Here is a 25106-nt window from a genome sequence, read left to right on the forward strand (position 1 = left end):
GAAGAAGGCATAACACTCCAAGGGAACTATTTCGAACGATCCTGATGTAAGTGAATTGAAAAAATCAAATGCGTGCCAATGAAGTAAATTTGTGCATTAGGCCTACTTCTGGAATTACCCTGTCGGCCTAGATTCATTCTGTTGTCATAAAAATCAAGGTCATCGTGTATTTTATACCAAGGAGTCCGTGATATAATTTCTTTTTCATCCATTGCTTGTAACTAACCCATAAATTTATCAGAATCACTTTTAATGTATACAGCGTGAAGGTAGGCCTAAGTTATATCGTCGTTGTTCCTGCAATAACTCCTATGTGACATACTTGTCGTTTTTCAGACTTTTGTTCTATTGAATAACTTAAATAGTGATACAGCACATAATAAAATCTCCTATATGTAATTATATTCCTTTGTTTTGAAAATGTAAGAATTCATAATCTCCTATGCACCACTGCCATAGAATGAATAAATGTCTTTTTTATTCCTACTGAAAAATTTTATATTTTGCACTTATGAGTTATTGCAGGAACAACGACAATATGTGACCACGTGAATTAAATAATCCGTGCCATAAATGTTGAAGTTGGTTACACTGTGTTCATGTAAGCTGGCTTTTACTCATGAGAGAACGCCATTGGTCAAGTATACACAAATAACATCTGAATGCGTAATATCGACTTCGCATATCGTTATTGATATAGGCTACTCGTACATATCGATATGCATAGTCGTTTCCGTTCTTTGTTTATTGTGTATCAAAAATTTTCACGTTCGCGTCCTCCGCTTCTCGTTCCCGGTTTATTATAAACCAGCCTTTAGTTTGGCTTATCCCCGGAAATAAATAAAGCTGGATTTACGGGACTTGCCTGATAGAAGATTACACGCAATTTTGTTTCTATTTATCGCCTATAGCCTATTGATAGTCAACATTGAATGATCTTCCAGTTGACAGTGTTTTAGCTCACAAAAATAAAATACTACTGCTACTACTACTACTACTACTACTACTAACACTACTACTACTAATACTACTACTACTATTACTACTACTAATACTACTACTATTACTACTACTACTAATACTACTGCTACTACTATATTACTACTATTACTACTACTAATTCTACTACTACTATAACTACTACTATTACTGCTACTACTACTATTACTATTACTACTATTACTACTACTATTACTGCTACTACTATTATTACTACTACTATAACTACTACTACTACCACTACTACTATTACTGCTACTACTACTATTACTACTACTATTATTACTACTATTACTGCTACTACTACTATTACTACTAATACTATTACTGCTACTACTACTATTACTATTACTACTACTATTACTATTGCTACTACTATTACTATTGCTACTACTATTACTACTACTGTTACTACTACTACTGTTACTACTACTATTACTGCTACTACTACTACTATTACTGCTACTACTAATATTACTATTACTACTAATATTACGACTATTACTGCTACTACTCCTATTACTACTACTACTACTATTACTGCTACTACTATTACTACTACTACTATTACTACTACTACTATTACTGCTACTACTACTATTACTATTACTACTACTACTAATACTACTACTATTACTACTACTACTATTACTGCTACTACTACTACTATTACTGCTACTACTAATATTACTATTACTACTAATATTACGACTATTACTGCTACTACTCCTATTACTACTACTACTACTACTACTATTACTGCTACTACTATTACTACTACTACTATTACTACTACTACTATTACTACTACTACTATTACTGCTACTACTACTATTACTATTACTACTACTACTAATACTACTACTATTACTACTACTACTATTACTGCTACTACTATTATTACTACTACGACTATTACTATAACTACTACTACTATTACTACTACTACTACTACTACTACTACTATTACTATAAGGTGGTCAGAGCGTGGTGCCGACCACACCACCTCATTCTAGTGCCGAGGTCATAGAAAGCATGGGGCTCTACCTCCATGACACTCAAGTGCCTTCATGGCATGTTACGGGGATACCTTTACTATTATTACTATTACTACTATTACTAGTACTACTATTACTACTACTATTACTAGTACTACTACTGTTACTACTAATCCTATTACTACTACTACTACTATTACTACTACTATTACTACTACTACGATCATAGAGATACTATATTGAAATCGAAAATGAAAGTCTTTGAAAAGAAATATGCTTAACGCTCACAGTCCTACTTCAGAGTGTCACAATTTCTGCCGGTTATTGAACTAAATCCCTCTAGTCATTCGAATAACGCTTGAGCAAGCAAGGGAATTCCTATCGTAGACGATAATCAATTTTCAGTCTTTTACAAATCGAGCATTTCACTCTAAAAGCTTTGGAACTGTATTCATTGTCTACAGCTTACCTGCTGTATTCATGTGCACGGCGAAACATTTCTGTAGCCTGCAGTGGGGACACCAATTTCGTCTCGCTTTGTCAATTACGCAATTCCCTTTGCCAGCTGCGTGGAACAAAAGAATTCACAGATTAGCCTATCAATAATAGGCGTATACACACTAAAACGCTTACATTATTCTATTGATCTGTAACTTTTAAAAAATATTGCATGAATATTTCAGCTGGAAAATACAAGTGATATCATCACAATAGAAAAAATACAAGAAAATAAAAATTGAATGCAAAAAAAGAACTATTTATGAAGTAAATAACTTATAAATTATTAGATTATGATTCTTAGTTTACTTTTTCATGAAAGAGGAAGTATTAGGCCTATACTCAAGACAAAAAAACAACCCCTCAGCAATGCTGATAGGGGGAGGGCTATGAATAAGTCGTTTGACATTATTATATCATCTATTTCTTCTAAATTACCTGATGGGTTTTGTTTATATTCACTAGATATGAGCTAGTTCATCCAGTAATGAGACACCGTAAATATAATAATAATTGTGAAATACCTGGGAATAATTGTTGATCAGCACTTGAAATGGAATAGACAAATCACCTTTTTATGTAACAGGATCCGTAAAACAATTTACAAATTTGTAAACCTTCGCCATTACTTGCCTACTCATGTATTACGTTTGGTTTATTTGGCTATAGTTGAATCTGTTATCCAATATGTTATAACTGGATGGGGAGGCATTACAAAAACTGCTCTTCTTCCTCTAATTGTGTTGCAAAAACGTACAATCAAAATTTGTTTGAAAAGACGATTGGATTATCCAACAAATTTGATCCATTCCGAATTGAATGTTTTCAGAATTGACCAAATTTATAAACACTCTTTAATGAAATTCTATCATAAAAATAGAATGAAATTTGTAGCTCAGCCACATGATCATAATAAAAGACGAAATGAAATTCTTAATTTAGTTGAACCTAAATATTTCACATGTGCTGCTTTACTACACAGTACAAATTATGGTCCAGTCTATATAATTCGATAATAAAATTTCATTCAGAATTGACTACTTTAAGCAATGCAATTTTCAGGTCCAGAATTAAAAAATTTATGACACACTTCCCTGTTTTATATGTACCATGTATTGTAAAACAAGTTTATTTCTGTCCTAAGTATATTTTTTCTGTCTTATCTTGGTTATTATATCAACATGCTTACTTACTTACTTACTTACTTACTGGCTTTTAAGGAACCCGGAGGTTCATTTCCGCCCTCACATAAGCCAGCCTTTGGTCCCTATCCTGAGGAAGATTAATCCATTCTCTATGATCATATCTCACCTCCCTCAAATCCATTTTAATATTATCCCCCCATCTACGTCTCGGCCTCCCTAAAGGTCTTTTTCCCTCCGGTCTCCCAACTAACACTCTATATGTATTTCTGGATTGGCCCATACGTGCTGCATGCCCTGCCCATCCCATACGTCTGGATTTAATGTTCCTAATTATGTCAGGTGAAGAATACAATGCGTGCAGTTCTGCGTTGTGTAACTTTCTCCATTCTCCTGTAACTTCATCCCTCTTAGCTCCAAATATTTTTCTAAGTACCTTATTCTCAAATACCCTTAACCTATGTTCCTCTCTCAAAGTAAGAGTCCAAGTTTCACAACCATGCAGACAACCGGTAATATAACTGTTTTATAAATTCTAACTTCCAGATTTTTTGACAGCAGACTAGACGACAAAAGCTTCTCAACCGAATAATAACAGGGATTTCCCATATATCTTTATTTGATAAAAGAGAGTAACACATTAGTTATTTATGAGATAAGTTCGAAAAATCCACTGGCTTAGCTCAGTTGGCTAAGACACTTGCCGGCCGATCCACAGTTGCGCTCGGGCGCGGATTCGATTCCCGCTTGGGCTGATTATCTGGTTGGGTTTTTTCGAGGTTTTCCTAATCGTACGGCAAATATCAGGTAATCTATGGCGAATCCTCGGTCTCATCTCGTCTAAATATAATTTCGTTATCACAAATCCCATCGACGCTAAATAACCTCATAGTTGATACAGCGTCGTTAAATGACCAAGTAAAAAAAAGGTTTGTGAAGGTCTTTTTTTAAGCACGAGTAGCCGAGTTTCGCAAATAAGATAACTTTACGAATGTCTGTCATATAATGCTTTTCTATGATAGCATAAATTTACATTAAATAAGTATTTCAAGTTGGAGAGGTTATAAGATCACAGTGCCATGGCCATCTAAACTCAGAATTATTAAGAAGCAAGTATCCATGGAAATGCAGCCTGTTTTATTCATGATCACGATTTCATGGTCGTCTGAACCGGCCATATAATCAACAAAGCGGTTAGGAACAGTTGAATGATAAAATCTTGTTACAGTGAGTACTACATGTAACTTAAGAATAATGTAAATATGAATGTTAAATTTGTTACTTATTTGTGTTACGTGTAATATTTAAGTAATGAAATATCGAGGTAATGCATTAATTTCTTACTGAATGAAGTTTGTACATTGAATATCGCATTTTCTTTGGCAGTGGCTAAAGTGATTACTTACTTTTTTTAGGCACTAGTGTTTTAAAGGCTCACTTTACACAATGATAACAGTGGGTAAAATGCAACTTTACACACTATGGTAGAAAAAACATTACGTTTTGTTCAATCGACTCTATTGTATTTGTTAAATTTTGTATGCTAAATAAAGCGACAAACGGAACGAGATGGACCGTATGATTTCAAAAATATGTCAAATTAAGACCTATAATATTGCATGCAGAAATCTGTCTTCAAATGAATGCTTTAGACACGAATATTTTAAACTTAAATTGATAGTCGTTTAGAAAATTAACAAAAATACTGGCATAAGTTATCACAGCATTTACCGTGCGATATTTTATTTTATTGTATTTTTATATTATATTATTTATTCTTCAGCGTGCTATATTTTGTTAAACTATTGTAATATCGGTGAAGTAATATTATCCAATATTAGTCTACTCATTTTGTGGAAGATAATATTTATTTATTACAGAGTCCGCCAAAAAAATGTATACACTCTTTGTCTGACCTTATCGGGACATTGACATTGTTCATTGATTTTAATTACGAGTATGTCTTTCGCTCAACAAACGTCGGTACTTTCATCATGATAGTGAGAAAACAAAATGGCTGGAGCACGCTTGACGTTCGAGCAGCGAAAGTGCATTCTGAAGTGGTTTATGAGTTGAAGTGCAGCGTCAGTGGAAGCAGGAGTACGAAACAGAACCCTCAACCCGCCTAACAATTAAACTCATTATTGACAAATTTGAGACGCATGGAACGATTTGTGATATTCATAAAGTAAGATCGGGAAGACCGCGTACAGCTGCAAGTCCTGCTTCGTCGGCTCTTGTGTTGGAAAGGTTTGTTACTTCTCCACAAGGTCTGCTACGCAATGTGCATGTGAATTGGGGATTAGCAGTACAAGTGTACGACGAATTCTGAAAGCTTCTAAGTGGAAAGTTTACATCCCACGATCACTGCACGCGATTAATGATGACAATCCTGATCTTCGAATGCAATTTTGCGAATGGTATCAGCGAATGGTAACTGAAGACGAAAAATTTGTGACGAAGATAGTGTGGTCTGATGAGGCCCAGTTTAAACTTAATGGAACAGTGAATCGGTATAACTGCGTCTACTGGGCACCGGAAAATCCGCATGTTCATGTGGATAAGGCGGTCAACCTACCAGGGGTTCATGTGTGGTGTAGACTATCATCTAGGGGCTTAGTAGGACCCTTTTTCTTTGATGATACTGTCACTGGAGAAGTGGACCTCGAAATGTTACGCACATCAATTTTACCAGATGTATGTGCGCTTTATGGAGCTGAAGATGAAGTCTTCTACCAACAGGACGGGGCGCTACCTCACTACCACCTATCCGTACGAGCTTTCCTAGATGACAATCTGCAGAGACATTGGATTGGACGAAGGGGGCCTATTGAGTTTCCCTCACGGTCGCCAGATCTAACCCCTATGGATTTTTTACTTGTGGGGAACTGTGAAAGATCAAGTCTATCGATGTAAGCCGCGCACTCTGGAGGACATTCGCCAGGAGATTACAGCGGCATGTGCAGCGATCTCCACTGAAACATTGACCGAAGTAGCTGCGGCGACCGCTCGTCGTTGCGTTATTTGTCTGGCCGCCAACGGCGAACATTTTGAACATCTAAAGTAACCATGTTCTTAACTGAAGACAGTACTACATGTGTTATCCGTATTTAAATGTAAGACAAACACATAATAAATAGTTTTCGTTCCTTAAAGAGAGTATACATTTTTTTGGTGGATTCTGTATTCTTTCAATCTCTTCGATCACATCGTTCCACATGGTCCAACAGGTCTACTGAAATGTCCAAAGCATGTGAAAATTTCCATAATGTACTAAAGCTCAGACTAGGACTGTGCAATTACGTATAAAACGCGTAAAATATATAGGAAATATAAATACGTAAATAAAATTAGAAAAAGAAAAACATTAAAAGACTGCATCCTTTTTGCAATGGTTATTGTTATTATGTATGACAGAAAACATGATGGCTTTAAATACAGATTTTTTCTTCAGGATTTTAAAGTGAATTTAACCTTTATTACACATTACAAATTGTTACATCCACATCATAATAACATTATGTATCGTGACTCGCGTGTTTGCTTTTGTTAATGTGATCAGCAAAGAAAGAACGGCAACATAACAAGTTCTCACAAGTTGCTTCTAAGTTACTTAACATCCCATTATCTTCAGCTCGATTGAAAGACTTTTATCTCATTGATCCTTTGTCCGTAATATCACAAGAAAGTGGCTCAGTTTCGAACTTTCCAAGAATCTAGCCTACTTCAAATAATATAATATCTTGAGTCCTGAGACATTTGCTGTTTTATTTTTAAAGTTCAATATAATTCTACACTTCAGGTAAAATACTGAAAATGCTGAAAAAATTCTGCAGGACACAAATGCAGGTATATTATACTATACTTCGGGTCTCTGCACAGCTATATCATAATGTATGAAGTATGGTATAGTATACTATACTCTTAGGATTCAGGAGACTAACGCATACATTTTAGCTTTCCACGCTCGCGAATGTAGAGAGGAATCGGCAGTGCACAGAGCAGCTGCACACATGCGAGCGTGGAAAGATAAAATGTATGCAAAGTAGGCTATATTACGAACTTAAGTTACAAGATCATACCAGTGATGAGTATAGTCTGATTAAGGATTTGTAAGCGTGATAATTATAAACAGCTAATGTGTATAACAACAGTTTTTTCAGTGACAATTAAAATAATGACGAAGTCTTAAGCAGTAACATTTTCAGTTGGATATAAAATCAGCTACATTTAAAAATAACTTGTTTTTTTTTTCAACGTAGTGCATATTGACGTGTAGTCATTTGCGGTTTTGCCTGCTTTCTGACGATTATGATGAATCTTGTTCTGAGGTTGGGGCACCCATTAGATCGAATTCTGTTAGCACCGTACGATAGGATCACACATGAGTTTGGAAGTAGGCAGACTGGGTGAAGATGATGAAGGTGATAAATTAGAGACCGGATTTTAAAGGGAATCCCTTTTTTATTTCAACACGAAACATGAAATAATTAATTACGATGTTCAAAACTATCTTCCACCGACCAAATTATGTGGTTTTCACTTCTTTTTTTTTTTTTCCTTTTTTAGTCCAAATTCCCATTTTCCCCCTTTTTTTAAAACATCTCTTATTTTTGTCCATTTTTGACAGAATATCGCAAACATTTAGATAATTTTCCTATATTTTTTTTTTCCCGATAGGCCTATAACTTCGTGAGCAAGCGAAAATAAATATCGTTCTTCTTCTGATTCCAAACATTTAAAAACTAATAAAGTGTGCTGATTTAGAGTTCAGGACAAAAATAACATTTTTACCTCTGGTTGATGTTGAGCGGTCATTTTCTGTTTATAAAGACATTCTGCATTCAAAGAGGCAGAATCATATTGAAACATACTGAAATGTTGAATGTGGTAAAATACAACACTTTCCTTATGTTGTGAAGAGATAAATATAAGCTTGTGTGTGTTATGCATATCCATGAATGTGCTGAAGTGTGTTTTCAATTAAAATAGCATCCTTTGAGGGAGTAATATAGGCCTAGTCCTTTTTGAAGTCCTTGTTACGTATATCAAATACAACACTTTCCTTGTGTTGTGAAGAGATAAATGTAAGATTGTTTATGTCATGTATGTCCATGATTGTGCTGAAGTGTGTTTTGGGGAGTAATATAGTCCTTTTTAAAGGTTTTTTTTGCTATAACTTTCCCTTTTTTTGTCCTTTTTGATGAAAAATTTTCTCTTTAATATCCGGTCTCTATTGATATTGAACTCAAGGGCCAGCGATGAAAGCTACCAAGCATTTGAAAACCCTGCAATAAACCTCAACCAGGTAACTTGTCCCAACTAGTATTCGAGCCCGGACCCGCTAGTTAAAATACCTACTTAAGCGTTCTGTTCGATCAGTAGTTTTTTCTTTTAGGTATAACAATTACATGTGTTTCTTTTCTACACATATGAAAGTAATTACACTCGAGGAATTTAAAGGTGTTAAATTTTTAAATTAAATCCAAACACTGTAAAGTTGTCATTATATACATTACAGTATTAGTGCAAGAAGTACAGTATGTAACACCGAAAGTTACACAACGCACAACTGCACGCATTCTGTTCTTCACCTAACATAATTAGGAACATTGAATCCAGACGTTTGAGATAGGCAAGGCATGTAGCACTCATGGGAGAATCCAGAAATACATATAGAGTGTTACTTGGGAGACCGGAGGGAAAAAGAACTCTGGGGAGGCCGAGATGTAGATGGGAGGATAATATTAAAATGGATTTGAGGGAGATGGGTTATGATATGTAGTAGAGACTGAATTAATCTTACTCAGGATAGGGACCGATGGCGGGCTTATGGGAGGGCGGCAATAAACCTCCGGGTTCCTTAAAAGCCATAGGCCTAAGTAAGTATGTAACATCATTTTTTTCTCAATTTAAAACAACTGTAAGAACAGGTATATCTCTTTTTGATATGTGAATAGCTGACTATAGCCTATAAATAATTTTAAAAATTATAACGATTCCGTGCTGAAATATATAAGAAAATCAGAGTTTAAAATACAGTGAAATTAAAAATGTTTTTATATTAGTAATACATGAAAAAAATGGTATTCTACGTTTGTGTAAGAAACTGGTTTTCTACGCCAAACAAATTACTAGTAAATTACGTGTATTTTATGTAAGAAACTTAATGATTAAATTACCTTGTCAACTCTGATCCAGATAAATAAAAGTTCCAAATGAGGAAAATGTCCAATAACATAAAATCCAAATTTAAAATGTGCAGTCTGGGTAGGTAGCTAGACTTAAAAACATTCAATCTTTAATTTAATATGCCCCAACATCTAAAATTCTCACTTTCAAGAAGGTCAAGTTGAAAATGATCCAATTAAGATTGGTCTGGACACGTCTTCGTATTGTGTTCAACATGCAGCTCGACGATATGGTGGATGTGATTCTTTCTTAATCACAATTCTCTTCAAATCAGCAGTCGTCATCCATCGAGTATTGCGGACCTTTCTATCATAACTGTCTCCATATTTTGTGTTTCCACTTAAATTACGTGAATAATAATGGTAGAGGTTGTCCCTGTACTGAAGCATGGGTTTTTTCTTCTATGTTAGTTGTATAATTTCAGCTATTATGTTTTCTTTGAAAATTTCACCAATTCAACGGAATTTAAGACAGATTTTGACATTTCCATACCAACAAAAACAATGCATTATTACTAAAAACATTAAAGCAATGTATTCTTGAATTCTATCATTTCACTGCGTCACCTTGGAAACATTGCTTTCTCGATTTTTTCTCATTAAAATTTAATACCCATTGCTGTACATCTTTTTGCACATTTGAAATTATTACTTCGCACATCTCTATCTACGGGATTTTTTAATCACACACTAAATGTCCTGGGCCAATAGCACTCTGAAGTTTCAGATATAGATATTTTACATATTATCTTTTCGTGTGCACCTGTCTCTGTTAAGCGATGCAATCAGCAAGAATGAATGCCTCTAAAGTTATCGTTATTAAAATACTTAGTTGAATTAAGATATTTTACTTATAGGCCTATAGTGAGAAGCACAGGAACGCCATTTGGCAGCACTTGCTAAAATTACTGGATAACCTAGAAAATCGAAGAAGTCCACGGCAAAATGCAAGATCATTCTTACACTATTTGTATTATATTTTTGATCTAGAGAAAATAGACCTACTCGTCTTTTTTTGCTTGCTTATCTAACGACGCTATATCAACTGCTAGGTTATTTAGTGATAACGAGATGGTATTTGGCGAGATGAGGCAGAGCATTTGCTGTAGATTACCTGAACTTTGCCTTACGGTTGAGGAAAAGCTCGAAAAAAGACCAGCTAGGTAATCAGCCCAAGAGGGAATCGAACTCACGTCCGAGCGCAACTCCGGAACAGAGCGGGCAAACTCGCTCCTGAGCTACGTTAGTGGCCTACTAGTTTTTTTTTTTTTTTTTTTGCAAAAACACTCATAAAAGACTAGTGTTTTTGTAAAAACAAATATTTTCCCTGGACGAAAAATACAATACAGATAGGGGAAACTCGGCTAATTCCGCAGTACGGGTAATTCCGCAGTAGTGTATAAATTATTTTACTGCGGCTTTACAATAGAGTGAATTTAAGTTTTGAGAGGCTGTCAACAGGCTGTCCTCTGCAGTGCTATAGAAAAAATCAAGGATATTGCTCGACACCTCTGTCGGCAATACAATGAAACATCGAAAGTTGGCTGTTTTTCGTGTTTTGCTACACAGCTGTGAATAAAGTGAACATTGTTACATATAAATTCTCCTTTTTATGTTACTTTCATAATGTATTTCATAATTATTTACTACTGCGGAATTAGCCAAGTCCTATTGCGGATTTATCCGCACTGTTGCGGAATTACCCGAGTTGTTCTTTTTCAACTGTAATGTATGTACAACTAAATATATTCGCATTTTAATAGGTCTCTTTATCTCATTTGGTAATGAAAGGTTTCGTACATACCTTGATAATATTTTTCAATAAACATTTTGATAAAAATATGATAGATTTACTTCTTAATATTGCGGAATTAGCCGAGTCTTCCGTACAGTAAAAATTAGTATTTTAGGTGGACCAAATTTGTAGTAAAACGGTTTATGTACACATTACTGTGGCTCATTGTAATTGTTCCCGTCTCCTTTTTTCTGTGGGTTATCTAAGCGGTTTTATAAAGTGCTACGAAATGGCGTTCCTTTGTTTATCATTTAATATTTAATTAGGCCTATATACTATATTTCGACAGTTGCCTACAGTTTTAAGCACGTATTTTACAGTACGAAGCTATATAAGAGTTCGGGACCTAGTGATGATTAAGGAGCGGATTCCTATGTAATTACATATTCTTTTTGCGTGTGATAAAACACAATTAACAAAGTTAAAAATTCCGAACATGAAGGTTCAAGTTTAAAACCAGAATTTTATTTCACATAAAACACATATTTTCACGAAAAAATTATGTAAATACATATTTTCAGGAAATCTTTTATAAACACACAAATCTTGGAGTTTTTTTACTTAAATCATTTTTTACAAGAAATTTCAAATATTTTAAAACAAAATCAATTATATCACTCAGATGTACCTACGTTAACTTTTTAAGAATTCTTGGTTGCTTCGCGTTTCTAAGCGCTGTGTGGTGTATCCGTCATCCATTTTTGTAATTGTATCGCCTCAAGTTCTGAGAACTGCTAGGCAGCATATCAGTGTTATTATTAGAGAATAAATTAACATGGACAAGGAGGAGAGATCTTGCAACACATAATTAGGAATGTTTATTGTTGTTTAAGATGATTTCATTCCACGCTTTGTTTGTGAAACACAACAGATAAGAGCTCGGGTATGAACATTGTTAAATTTAAACAAATTTCTCGCCTCTCGCTAATGTCCATCAAATGAGGCAATACGTCTTGTTGTGATTCCCAATTACCGGGCTTCGTCAATTTATATCCTTCAAGATATACTGAAAAATGGTTGTTTAAAAAACGATTTGGCTTTCGTATTAGCAAATCTAAGCTTTTTGTGAGACACCATAAAAAACTCGAAACATCCAAAAACCTGCTGTCTGAAACAGGGAGGTGCGTGCAGTGGAAATTACACTAGACTAGCTACCAGGTTCAGAAGCACAATTACTAAGGGACAAATTCCAGAATGGGTTTGGGAAAAACAGTGGATATAAAAAAAAATGTGTAAAGTTGCTCAAGTATTGGAGGGTGTGCCTGTAGGTGAAATTAACGGTGTTTGTGTTTGTGACATTTCTTTCTTTAAAAATGCATGTCTGACATCCTGTGATGTGGAATGATCGTTTTCACAGTATAAGTCGTTGTTCAGGCAATTCTCGGCCAACTACTAGCATTCAAGTGTGGTTGGTGAGTACCTAGTAATTTTTTTTCCCCCAAGTTAAGTAAGGTATTTTTGTCATATTAAAAAAATATATATATATTTTTTTTCATTTTAACAAATATTTTCGTACTTTTTAGCACATAGAAAATAAATATATTTAAATTTTTTAACACATAAAAATCAGCTCCCTCTGATGATAGTAAGTCTCCTAGAAAGAATGAAATGACAGTAGTGCGTACCGATACAAGTGTAGAGCATCTTGCGTCGGATGCTGCGTTTGAAGAAGCAGGAGCAGCCGTCGCAGCAATACACGCCGTAGTGCTTTCCGAAGCTCTTGTCCCCACACACACGGCACGCCACGGGCACCGGCAGGGTGCGGCCTGCAAGTTTGTAGAAGTCAGAGGATTATCCGCTGCCTGGTTATGATGGAACATTGGTCGAGAGAACATAAAGCGTTTGCTATAGAAACTTTTTTTTTAAGAATGACGATTCAGCTACAGCAACACAACGTGCTTTTAGACGTCGTTTTGACATCGAACGAAATGAACACGTTTCAACACTTCAAACCATTCTGAATTGCGCTAATACAACTAGGACAACTACATCATCCGTCGACAACAAGCCTCCAAGGGCCTATTCCACATCGATATGGTGTTGTACAAATGGCTGATGAAAGTTGTTGTAAGATATGGAGTTGCATGTTTCTGTTCCACGGAAGAATTAAAGTGTCTTTACATTATTAGTAAATTATTACAAGAGACATCATATCAGTAACATACCACGTCGTAGAATCAAACAGCTCTTTATCTTTGTGTTTCATTCTTCGAATTAGGTTATGTTTGTCTCCTTAATTGCAATGTCGTATTTTAAGGTACGTTATACAGCAAAGTTTCTTAGTACTGTAATATTTATGGTAATTTTTATGATTGATATTAAGGGAATATGTTATAATATCGATGGTGTTAAACAGCAACCTCGTAACTTATATAAAAAATATTAACAAAATAAGACTTCATTTGATTTCTAACACAGAAATTTTCTCGAATATCTTGCAAAAACATCTTGTTTAGCTGAAGGCCTGGATAGACTATGAACTTCACAAGAAAAATTTAAATATCCTTTTATGCCAGACATTTGTTAGTTTTAAAGATATTCAAATGTTTTTTCACTATCTTGTAAAATTTAATTTTTTGACATACGAGATTGCTATTCATGTTAATTTCTAATCCTATTAAAGCTCCTAATCATGAATTACATGAAATTAAAATTAACATATCTCTTATTTTTGTATAGTCAACTGTCCGAAGACAGATTTAAACCTCATGAGTGACACCAATAAGGCATCGCTCATGAGGCAACTGAGGTAGGAGATAATGGGGTAGGATGGCCAGTTCCTTTCCCCCTCCTTTACATAGGCCTACATCGCTGACTAGTAACATGTTATTAAAGTAAAAAATAGGAGGATTTTTTGTTGAATTATTGGTCATTAGAGAAAAGAGGATTTCTTCTGTAAATGGTTGTATTTTAATTTATTTATTTGATACTGAAATAGACCTATTGCTTTCTTATTATTATCGTGCCCTTCCGCGATCCTCACATATGCTCCTCGATAGTTTTCCATATTAGCCGACAGTTTCCATTAATAACTATTCTCATCTAGCAAACTAATTGTTACGAAATTGCAAACATAGCAAAATTATTAAAATGATATTAAAAGGAGACGAAATTGTTTCTTTTGAAGAAAATTTAACCAAGAAAAGATATTCTAGATCACATATTTATCAAAGTATATCTTAATATTATGAAAAATAACATTAGTATTAGTCTCCTCTCATAAGTAGAGAATGCTTCACAATTCACTGGTAAGTTACAAGTACTAGTAGGCCTACTTTTGTGGAACATAATAATGAAACGTCATTGGTAATTTGTAAGTATGAGTAGTAAATTACAACTGTATAACACTCTCTTGTGGAATAGAAACTATTGTATTTGTATTCTACTTACTAGAGAAAGTACTTGTAATGTACAGTAGATGACCATATTTATCAAAATAAACCTTAATGTTAAGAAAAATATCACGAGTATTAGCCTCCTTTCATTGGTAGAGAGTACTTCACAATTCACTGGTAATTTACAAATACTGTGGAACATAATAATGAAATTTCACTGGTAATTTGTAAGTATGGAATAGTAAATTACAACTGTAGTAAACTCTTTCGTGGAACAGAAATTCTAGTATTTGAATGCTGCCTACTAGAGAAATTACTTTTAATGTAGATGACCATATTTATCAAAATATATCTCAATATTATGAAAAATAACACTAGTATCTGTCTCCTTTTATTGGTAGGGTATACTCCACAATTCACTGGTAAATTACAAGTACCAGTACTTTCGTGGAACAATAATGAAACTTCACTGGTAATTTGTAAGTATGATGTAGTAAATTATAACTGTAGTAAACTCTTTTGTGGGACAGAAACTCTAGTATTTGTAGACCTGGTCGTCCTCGAACAATGCGTACTCCAGAAAATGTGGAAAAAGTGTGAATATTGCCGGTCTCCAGTTCGCCATTTCGGTTAGAAATGTTCTCGATTTACACTTTCACCCATTCGAATTGCAAATGATACAGGAATTACTTCTTCGTAATCTAAATGAACGGATCGAGTTGATAAACACACATGAACAGTTTCTGAGTACATTAATCATGACAAAGATGCCCATTTCCACTTGAATGGGCATGTTACAAAACAAAATTTCAGATACAGGGCACAATAAAATCCACGTACTTTTCATGAAAGATCTCCGCTCAGCGAAGAAAGTAACAGCAGTAAAGTTTGTGCGTTTCCAATTCTCAGTCCTTACTTTTGTGACAATTGTAATGGTGAGGCAATGACAATAACAACTGATCGTTATGAGACGATGCTAAGACTTTCTGTGAGTTGAACTTCGTCGTATTGAACCACATCTAAAATTGTTTCAACAAGTTGGTGCTACCGTACACACGGCAGGGAACTTCGTGCATACTGCACCCGGGACATGTCATTTCTCGTTTTGGTATCGTAGCCTGGCCTCCGCGGTCTCCGGATTTATCAGCATACGAATTCTTCCTGTGGGATTATCTAAAGTGAAATCTGTACCAACATCGAGATGAAACAATTAAAGATTTCAATGAGAGAATTTGGGCCGAAATTCTACAGATCCCTCAAAGCATGCTGCGGAAAGTAATGGATAGTGTAATGCGACATGAAGAGATTTATGTGAGATCTGGAGGAGCTCACCTATATACAGTTATTTAAAAAAATAACTGAAACAAAATTCTTTACATAAGAAATTCTGTTTATTCAAGTATTGAATACTTTTTTTCAATTAAAGTGCTAATTTTATTGTTTCTGCTGAACCTTGTACAACTGATAGTAAACGGGCTCAAAGAGATATAACTTAAATCATCACGAAAACAATAAAAACGTTCATGCTCCAGGTGGAAAATGTACTCACCCATTTATATAAATCTTTTGTTTTGTAGTCTCTGAATTAATTTCTTTATATTTTCCTGCTTAATGTTGACACATAAACTGCAAAACTGATACCGATATTCTATTACTATTAAATTGCTAAACACACGATATTAGAAAAGCAACTATAATATTATTAATATCAAATAAAATAAGCGTAATTTGTCTGATTTTACAATCTAATTACGGTTATGTACAGAAAAAAGATAAAATATTCTAAATGTCACGATAGAACCAAACTGAACGATATTCAATTGCTTAACCGCAGATAACCGTCATAGACAGCGCCTTTAAAAGCGGTCGAAATATACAGCATTATCTGTCCAGTGTCTGCCCATTGGTCGACATAAAAATCTTTATGCCTCGCAAGTGACAAAGGTGGAGTCTTCAATCAACATCCACAATACACTTTTCTTACGAAGAAATGCATAATGACCCTTAGCGCAACGTTTTGTTAACCTTTGGACAGGTGTTGCGATACCAGTTCAGTGTATGCGCCAATAGAGTTCCGACAACCGATGTTTTCAACCAATAGAAATGACTCTCCACTCTGTAACAATCATGGACGCCACAATGTCTGCCTGTCAAACAGACAGTTCGTTCTATGTGGTATTCTTCTTGAAATATTGTTCTCGTAGTAAGCTTGGTTCATATAAATGTATCCCAGTTTGCTAGAATTAAGTAATCGATGTGTGTTCAGATGAGACTACATATAAAATTAATAAAAAGAATGTAGTTCTTAGAAGTACCAGTACCTTTCCTTGTGCAGTACCAGTACCTTTCTCGCAGTCTAGTGAAGATTAGAATCATAAGTAGGCTTATATAAACTACTTCTTTTTATTTTACTAAACCTTCATAATTTTAGACGTCGGATATCCTCAGCTACTTTGTATATCCACTGTCAAATTTCTCAATTCCCTTAATGATTTCCCACGACTGTCAGCAACCCCTCCTTGTTTTATTCCCATTCCATCCAAGGTCTTTCAACACTTCTTCCTCCTTCTGGTCTATCATTTATTTAAAAAAATTAAGAACCGATTTCACCAAAAATGATTGAAGCCTCGCTTAGTAATTATTATAAATTTAAGTCCTTTGTTAAATAATTACGCATTTCATCACGACAATTTAAGCCTTGGTTTTTCTGAATCGACGCATGCGACGTACGAGGTGTACCGGATTACACGAGAGATAGTGAGTGGTTTCTATAACTGCAAGATACGAGGTCTGCGCACCTCGCAACTATAGAAACCACTCACTATCTCTCGTGTAGTCCGAATTTGTGCGAGGCGGGCCTCGCACGTCGCATGCGTCGGTTCAGAAAAACAGAGGCTTTAAGGAGGCAGGTACACATTTCGCTAGTATAATTTTATTATAATTGAATATTTCTTTCTTCAAAACCTATAGGTCCTTTGAAAATAAAAATTTACTCACTCACTCACTCGCTCGCTCGCTTACTTACTTACTTACTTACTTACGTACTTACTTACTTACTTACTTACTTACTTACTTACTTACTTACTTACTTACTTACTTACTTACTTACTGACTTACTTACTTACTTACTTACTTACTTACTTACTTACTTACTTACTTACTTACTGCTTTTAGGGAACCCGGAGATTCATTGCTGCCTTCACATAAGCGCCATCCTGTGAAACATTAATCCAGTCTCTGCCATCATATCCCACCTCCCTCAAATCCATTTTAATATTATCCTTCAATCTACGTCTCGACCTCTCCAAAGGTCTTTTTCTCCCCGGCCTCTCAACTAACATTCTATATGCATAAAAATAAAAATTGACATGCTTAATATACACTATTTGCACATCACTAAAAGGATGTTAAAGTTTTTTAAACCTAAGAGTTATTTTTTTAATATCAAAATTTGTGGCGAATGCTGGACAGTGTTTACCCGAAAACTCCAAAATTACCGGTACTTAAGATATTTTAATGAAGTTGTGCATGCATATATAGTTCTCCAATAGGAACAACATTATCTGAAATCTGTAATGTAGAATATATAGTTCATTTTTTTAAATAATATTGACTTCGCACTAAATTAAAAACAATATATCAAAATTCTTCGTTGAAACAAACTATAGGCCTACATTCCGCAATAAATATTCTAGAGTATGATGTCTACATGGAGGGACTACACATACATGCATAATTAAATTAAAATATCTTAAGTGTTTTTTGAGTTATCAGGTAAACCCTGTCTTGTTGAACAAAATACTCCTTAATTTAAAAATATATATATATATATATATATATATATATATATATATATATATATATACATACATACATATATTAATAACTATTGGATTTTCGAAAATATTACAATTGCATAGTCACGAGGTAATGTGTATTAAGTCTTCATTCCTGGATACACTATTTTAGCACTTATGTATAATCACTGATGAACTGTTAAGTTATTTGAATAATTAATAACTACTTCACTGTGTTAACATTACAAATTTTGGTGATGGAAAAGTTTCGATGTTGTTTGCTTCATCCTCTGAATACTGCAACAATTTTATATTGAAACATGAATTAATCTGTATCGTCTGTCTTCCCTTCACCTATAGTCTATAGATTGTGCTGGGAACGGTAACGTCTTGTGGCCACAAAGAGACGGGAAGTGATGTTGCCATGAAAACCTTTCGACTCTTTCAAATGTCACAAGTCGATTATGGTTTTAATTTCACTTTAAGTAGATGTATGGTAATAGTTTTCCATATATTTTCATGATAAAATTCTTCGAAACATTTTAATCGCTTGCAACATCACTAAATAGATGTATGTTAATAGTTTTCCACAAATTTTCATGACAAAATTCTGCTAAACATTTTAATCGCTTCTAATATCACTTTAAGTAAATGCATGTTAATAGTTTTCCATAAACTTTCATGATAAAATTTTTCGAAACATTTTATTCGATTGTAATATCACATTAAGTAAATGTATGTTAATAGGTTTCCATAAAATTTCATGATAAAATTCTTCCAAACATTTTAATTGCTTGTAATAAGAAGATGTATGTTAATAGTTCTGTAGAGCAAACGTCTCCAAAACCGTACTCGCGAGTAAGCCCCTGAACAGAACCTTAGCCAGTACGTAATGAGCGCGTTCCGCCTCACCCAACCCCACCTGTACTGTACTCAATGTTTATGCGCAAACAAAGAGCAGTGGCGGACTGTCATTTTCACTGTGTTTGTCGGAGTGTTCGACCGTTTCACAATGTCTACTAATCATGGACGTTGTACATTCAAGGATGAATAGGAAATTTTTCGTGTTAGTTGGGAGAATGTGAAATGCTTAATTTGTTCGAAAATTCTTAAGCGTGTGTTAAAATTCAACATGCGACGACAATACTCGACTCTTCACAAAGAATATCATACAAGTACAGGTATGCTGGACATGTGAAAATAATTTATTTTGAGGCTATCTGTATAACTGTTGGTTATACATAATAATCAGTATATTACAATACGTTTACACTCAGTTCCGCATGACAAACATAAATGTTTTTGTTTAATTTTAGGTGAAATGCTTAGGCCTAAAATATTTTGATAAATATAAAACAAGAAAATACAAACACAAATCATACACGTGTTCTCAGACTTAAACAATTAACGTTTCTTGCTAGCTATGTTCTAGCTTGGAATATTGGAAAATCAATGAAGCCCTTTACAGATACAGAAGCATCATTTGTAAAATCGTGCATACAGAACGCTACTAAAATACTGTGTCCAGAACAAAGTCAAAGTTTAAGAAAATTAAATTATTTCCAATTACACTTCAGAGAAGGAATTTCAAGGTTGTAAATGTAATGTAATGTTAGACCCTATTATTACATGCTGTATTATTTTACCATTTATTAATGTTATTGTGCTCAATGAACTCTCTTAATTTTGTGATATATTTTGTATAACTGATCTGAACTGCGCCCGAGCACGAGCTTCTGCTCTTTCGGGCTGCAATGCCTAATGTAGCTCAAGTGTAAAGTATTAAATAAATAAATAAATAAATAAATAAATAAATAAATCTGAAGTCGAAACCACAATTAGCCAGTTTGTAGCTTACTCACTTGCATTGGACGAAAGCACAGATAGAAACGACAAAGCTCACCTAGCCATTTTCATCCGAGGAGTTAATGAACATTTTACTATATCTGAATGTCTTCTAGATGTGAATAATTTCAAGGAAAAAATTGTTCCGGGGCCGGCTATCGATCCCGGGACCTCTGGTTGAACGTACCAGCGCTCTCCCAACTGAGCTACCCGGGAACTCCACCCGACACCGTCTCAACTTTTCCCTTTATATCCCACAACTCGCGTGGGCTGACGAAACGCCAGAGACCCACATCGAGTGCACACAAACTCTGTGTGACTTGGAATTGTGGTTCCCGGGTAGCTCAGTTGGGAGAGCGCTGGTACGTTCAACCAGAGGTCCCGGGATCGATACCCGGCCCCGGAACAATTTTTCCCTTGAAATTATTCAAATCTGCTTTACAGGGAGCTTCACCTGAAATATTAGATTTGCGTCTTCTAGATGTAATTACAAAATATAACTGGAGAAGATCTTTTCCAGGCACTAAAAGCAACATAGAACAGAAGAGGTTGAATTTGCAATGATTTGTGTCAATTGTAACAGAAGGGGCTCCAGCTTCATAGTATGTGTTTTGACAAACATACAAACTATGATATTTCTTATTCTTTTGATGATATTATTTGTAAACATAAGCAGACCGTTACCGCTATCCCCTACTGACCGCTCCCATCTGTTGAGGTACGAGTCACTTGCCCTTCTCTAGTCTTACAGCACACTGTGTTCGGCGGGCAGCATCGAGAGCACGAATGACGATACGCTTTTTGGAGACCTCTGCTCTAGAGTATGCCATTAGGAAAGTCCAAGATAATAGAGAAGGTTTGGAATTGAATGGTTACGTCAGCTGCTTGTCTAAGCGGATGAGGTGAATATGTTAGGAGAAAATCCACAAAATATTAAGGAAAACATGGGAATTTTACTTGAAACAAGTAAAGAAATAGATTTGGAAGTAAATCCCGAAAAGACAAAGTATATGATTAAGTTTCGTGACCAGAATATTGTACGAAAGCGAAATATAAAAATGGGAAATTTATTCTTTGAAGAGGTGGAAAAATTCAAATATCTTGGAGCAACGGTAACAAAAATGAATGACACTTGGGAGAAAATTATACGCAGAATAAGTACGGGAAATGCCTGTTATTATTCGGTTCAAAAGTTTTTGTCATCCAGTCTGCTCTCAAAACAGCTGAAAGTTAGTATTTGTAAAACAGTTATATTACCAGTTGTCCTGCATGGTTGTGAAACTTGGATTCTCACTTTGAGGGAGGAACAGAGGTTAAGGGTGTTTGAAAATAAGGTGCTTATGAAAATATTTGGGGTTAAGTGGGATGAAGTTACAGAAGAATGGAGAAAGTTACACAACGCAGAACTGCACCCATTGTATTCTTCGCCTGACATAATTAGGAACATTAAATCCAGAAGTTTGGAATGGGCAGGGCATGTAGCACATATGGGCGAATCCAGAAATGAATATAGAGTGTTAGTTGGGAGACCGAAGAGAAAAAGACCTTTGGGGAGGCCGAGACGTATATGGAAGGATAATATTAAAATGGATTTGAGGGAGGTGGGGATGATGGTAAAGACTGGATTAATCTTGCTCAGGATAGGGACCGATGGCGGTCTTATGTGAGGGCGGCAATGAACTTCCGGGTTCCTTAAAAGCCATAAGTAAGTAAGTAAATACAATTTGCTGTAATATTTAAGTGTGTATAATGAACGGAGTGAAATAAGATATAAGTAACAGTCAATTCACCATTAATAATAATAATAATAATAATAATAATAATAATAATAATAATAATAATAATAATAATAATAATAACAATAACACATTAAAACATAACGTACTCCTCGTAGTAAGAGGACAATTACATATAACTCTTTCAGTCACAGACAACTAGAAAGTAACTTATGGACCTATCAGTGGTAATCATTACGCGGTCCGCGGACCGCATGCGGCTCTCACAGACATTTATTACTGCTCTTGAACTAATAGAGCCTATACAGATGTTGAATTAGGTCTATATCTCGGCCGGTGAGTGACCATTAAATTTCAAGTGGCTTATCTTCAAGTCAGAGTATTAAAAAGCACTACGATCTTTTTCTATTTCTCTTTCACCTCATTGCAAACTGTGACGTTGCACAAAGGCAGAGATATAATAAAAGATCAATACTATTACTATTCTTTTTCTAAGAATTATTTTTTAATTTCTGTAATGATATGCATTATTACTGCCAATGGACATACCAAGTTTCAACTTTCTAAGTACAATAGTTCTGTAAATATTAATAATTTTATAAAACTTTATATCGTTTGATATAAAATGCTCCATGCACCATATTGTAAGAAATTTTCAGTATTTCTTTTTATTTATGAGCAATTCCACGAAAATGTCATACTGAGGTGAATTTCTTGAAATTGATGTAGGAGTATTTTTGTTGAAGAAATATGTTTCTATGTACTTTAAATCGCCTTATTTCGTAAGATAATGTTTAAAATACTCTTTCTTTTAGTCTATAACTTGCTGCAGATCTTGTCATATTCCAAACGCTTAAAAAAACACGTATAGATACTTATGTTTCGTGTCACAATTTGGACACGTAAATTTGTTTTATTTCGAGCCGTCTTTTTTGTATACTATATTTTGGTCTTTCCTTGAAGTAAATATGTAATTAGTTGAAGTATCCTAAGATCCTAAATAACTTAAAATCATTATAAGTATTTGTACTGTAAGTTACGGTCAGTCCGTCACAAGAAACATACAAAAACTCTTCCACACAGCACAATAATTGACAGATTAAAATTTCCTTTGGTATTCTGCGTTATTACTATATGACCAATACAAAAGTATTAGAACATTTTCTTCTAAAGTGATTTTGTTTTCCGCAGCGGCATTGTGAGTGACTGACATGTCGCGCTCTCAGCTGTTATGCTGTTCATTCTCACAGTGTGCTTAGTTACTTGGAATGCCTTGGTGAAGTTATACGTGAACTGGTGATAAGTGTGCAGCAATTATACCTGAAAAAAGCAAAATGAGATTCAGGCAGCTCATTGGAGCAATAAGCAGGTCTCAATATTTACTGCTGTTGCCTGGTTTAAACAGGAAGGTGACAGGGAAGTTCAGAAGAAATCCTCTGCATTAGTGTCAGATTATGTAGCGCATGACAAATATGCAGTGGATATTTGTCTACGAAAAGTGTTTAAGGAATTTTTGGCGATTCTTCCGAACATTGAGGTGGTAAAAATATGTTCAGATAAAGCAGCGAGTCATTTTAAACAGAAGTAAACATTGAGCAATGTGACATTGCTTGCTCGCATATTTGGATTTAACATAGAATGGAACTTCTTTCAGTCACATCATGGCAAAGGGGCCGTGGATGTGATTGGAGGCCAAGTAAAAAGGATGGCATGGATGCCTGCGAAATCGGGGAAGAAGATACAAAGCGCTACAGAATTTTGTAACATTGTGAGCAATAAAAACATCCAAATTATTGTTAAGGAGGTAGCACAGATTGAGATAGACGAAGGAAAAAAGTATCTCGAAAAACGATTTGAACATCTTGCACTTATTCCGGCATCTCATGGAGTTCATTCATTACGTGAAAGTGTTAGATCCCTATGTTGTAGAATATGTACAACTGTCTTGTGAACAATCAGTGCGAAAGGTCCACAGGTTCCGTGTGTGAAAAGAAACTAAAGTTTGTTCGGATAACAAGTAACATATTGACAGTGTTCCTGCAGTACATACTTGTTAGACTAAATACAGTAAGTGAGTCAACGAGTGCCGTGGAGTGCTTCTACGTGTTTAATTCCAATGGTTCAAATTCAATCTAAAAGTAGAACTCAACATTCTAATCTATTATTATGAACATAATATATAACAGCCATAGGCATGGGAAATATAAACTGTGATCTGCGACACCTTATCGTAATCGATAAGGAGGTCAGTGCCAGATGATTAGGTACGCGCTGGAATAACGTAATATACTGTCTTACGCTGGGGAGTTGATGTCATATAGAGTGATAAGCGCTGTCAAGGTTGCTGTGACACTCTTATAGTCCTAAAATTAAACACCAATCCATATGGCGTCGACCTCGTTGGCGAGTTGGTGTAGCGCTGGCCTTCTATGCCCAAGGTTGCGGGTTCGATCCCGGGCCAGGTCGATGGCATTTAAGTGTGCTTAAATGCGACAGGCTCATGTCAGTAGATTTACTGGCATGTAAACGAACTCCTGCGGGACAAAATTCCGGCACATCCGGCGACGCTGATATAACCTCTGCAGTTGCGAGCGTCGTTAAATAAAACATAACATTTAACAATCCATATGGCTTGTATATACAGTGTTTAATCACAGAGAAAGAACTATATATGTTATTAAGTAGGCCTATGTAATACTTGTATGTGCATTAATTTGTGTCATTTAAGATGCATGGCTAAGCAAACTAATTTTTGTATTCTGGAAAACAT

The 25106-nt window shown here is 35.0% G+C and overlaps 1 protein-coding gene across 1 annotated transcript in view; it reads right to left on the reverse strand.

Annotated features, from left to right (window-relative positions):
* Positions 1 to 16511, reverse strand: part of Hr83 (Hormone receptor 83) — a 36129-nt gene extending 19618 nt beyond the window's left edge. Inside the window, exons 1-3 of the mRNA XM_069830085.1 lie at positions 16508 to 16511; positions 13249 to 13389; positions 2467 to 2562 (exon numbers count right to left, since the gene is read on the reverse strand). Of these exons, the coding sequence (XP_069686186.1) occupies positions 2467 to 2562; positions 13249 to 13389; positions 16508 to 16511 (241 nt within the window). The remainder of the gene's footprint in view (positions 1 to 2466; positions 2563 to 13248; positions 13390 to 16507) is intronic.
* Between the last annotated feature and the right edge of the window lie 8595 nt (positions 16512 to 25106).

Source organism: Periplaneta americana, chromosome 7, assembly GCF_040183065.1.
Source record: "Periplaneta americana isolate PAMFEO1 chromosome 7, P.americana_PAMFEO1_priV1, whole genome shotgun sequence".
In the NCBI taxonomy this organism is placed as follows: domain Eukaryota; kingdom Metazoa; phylum Arthropoda; class Insecta; order Blattodea; family Blattidae; genus Periplaneta; species Periplaneta americana.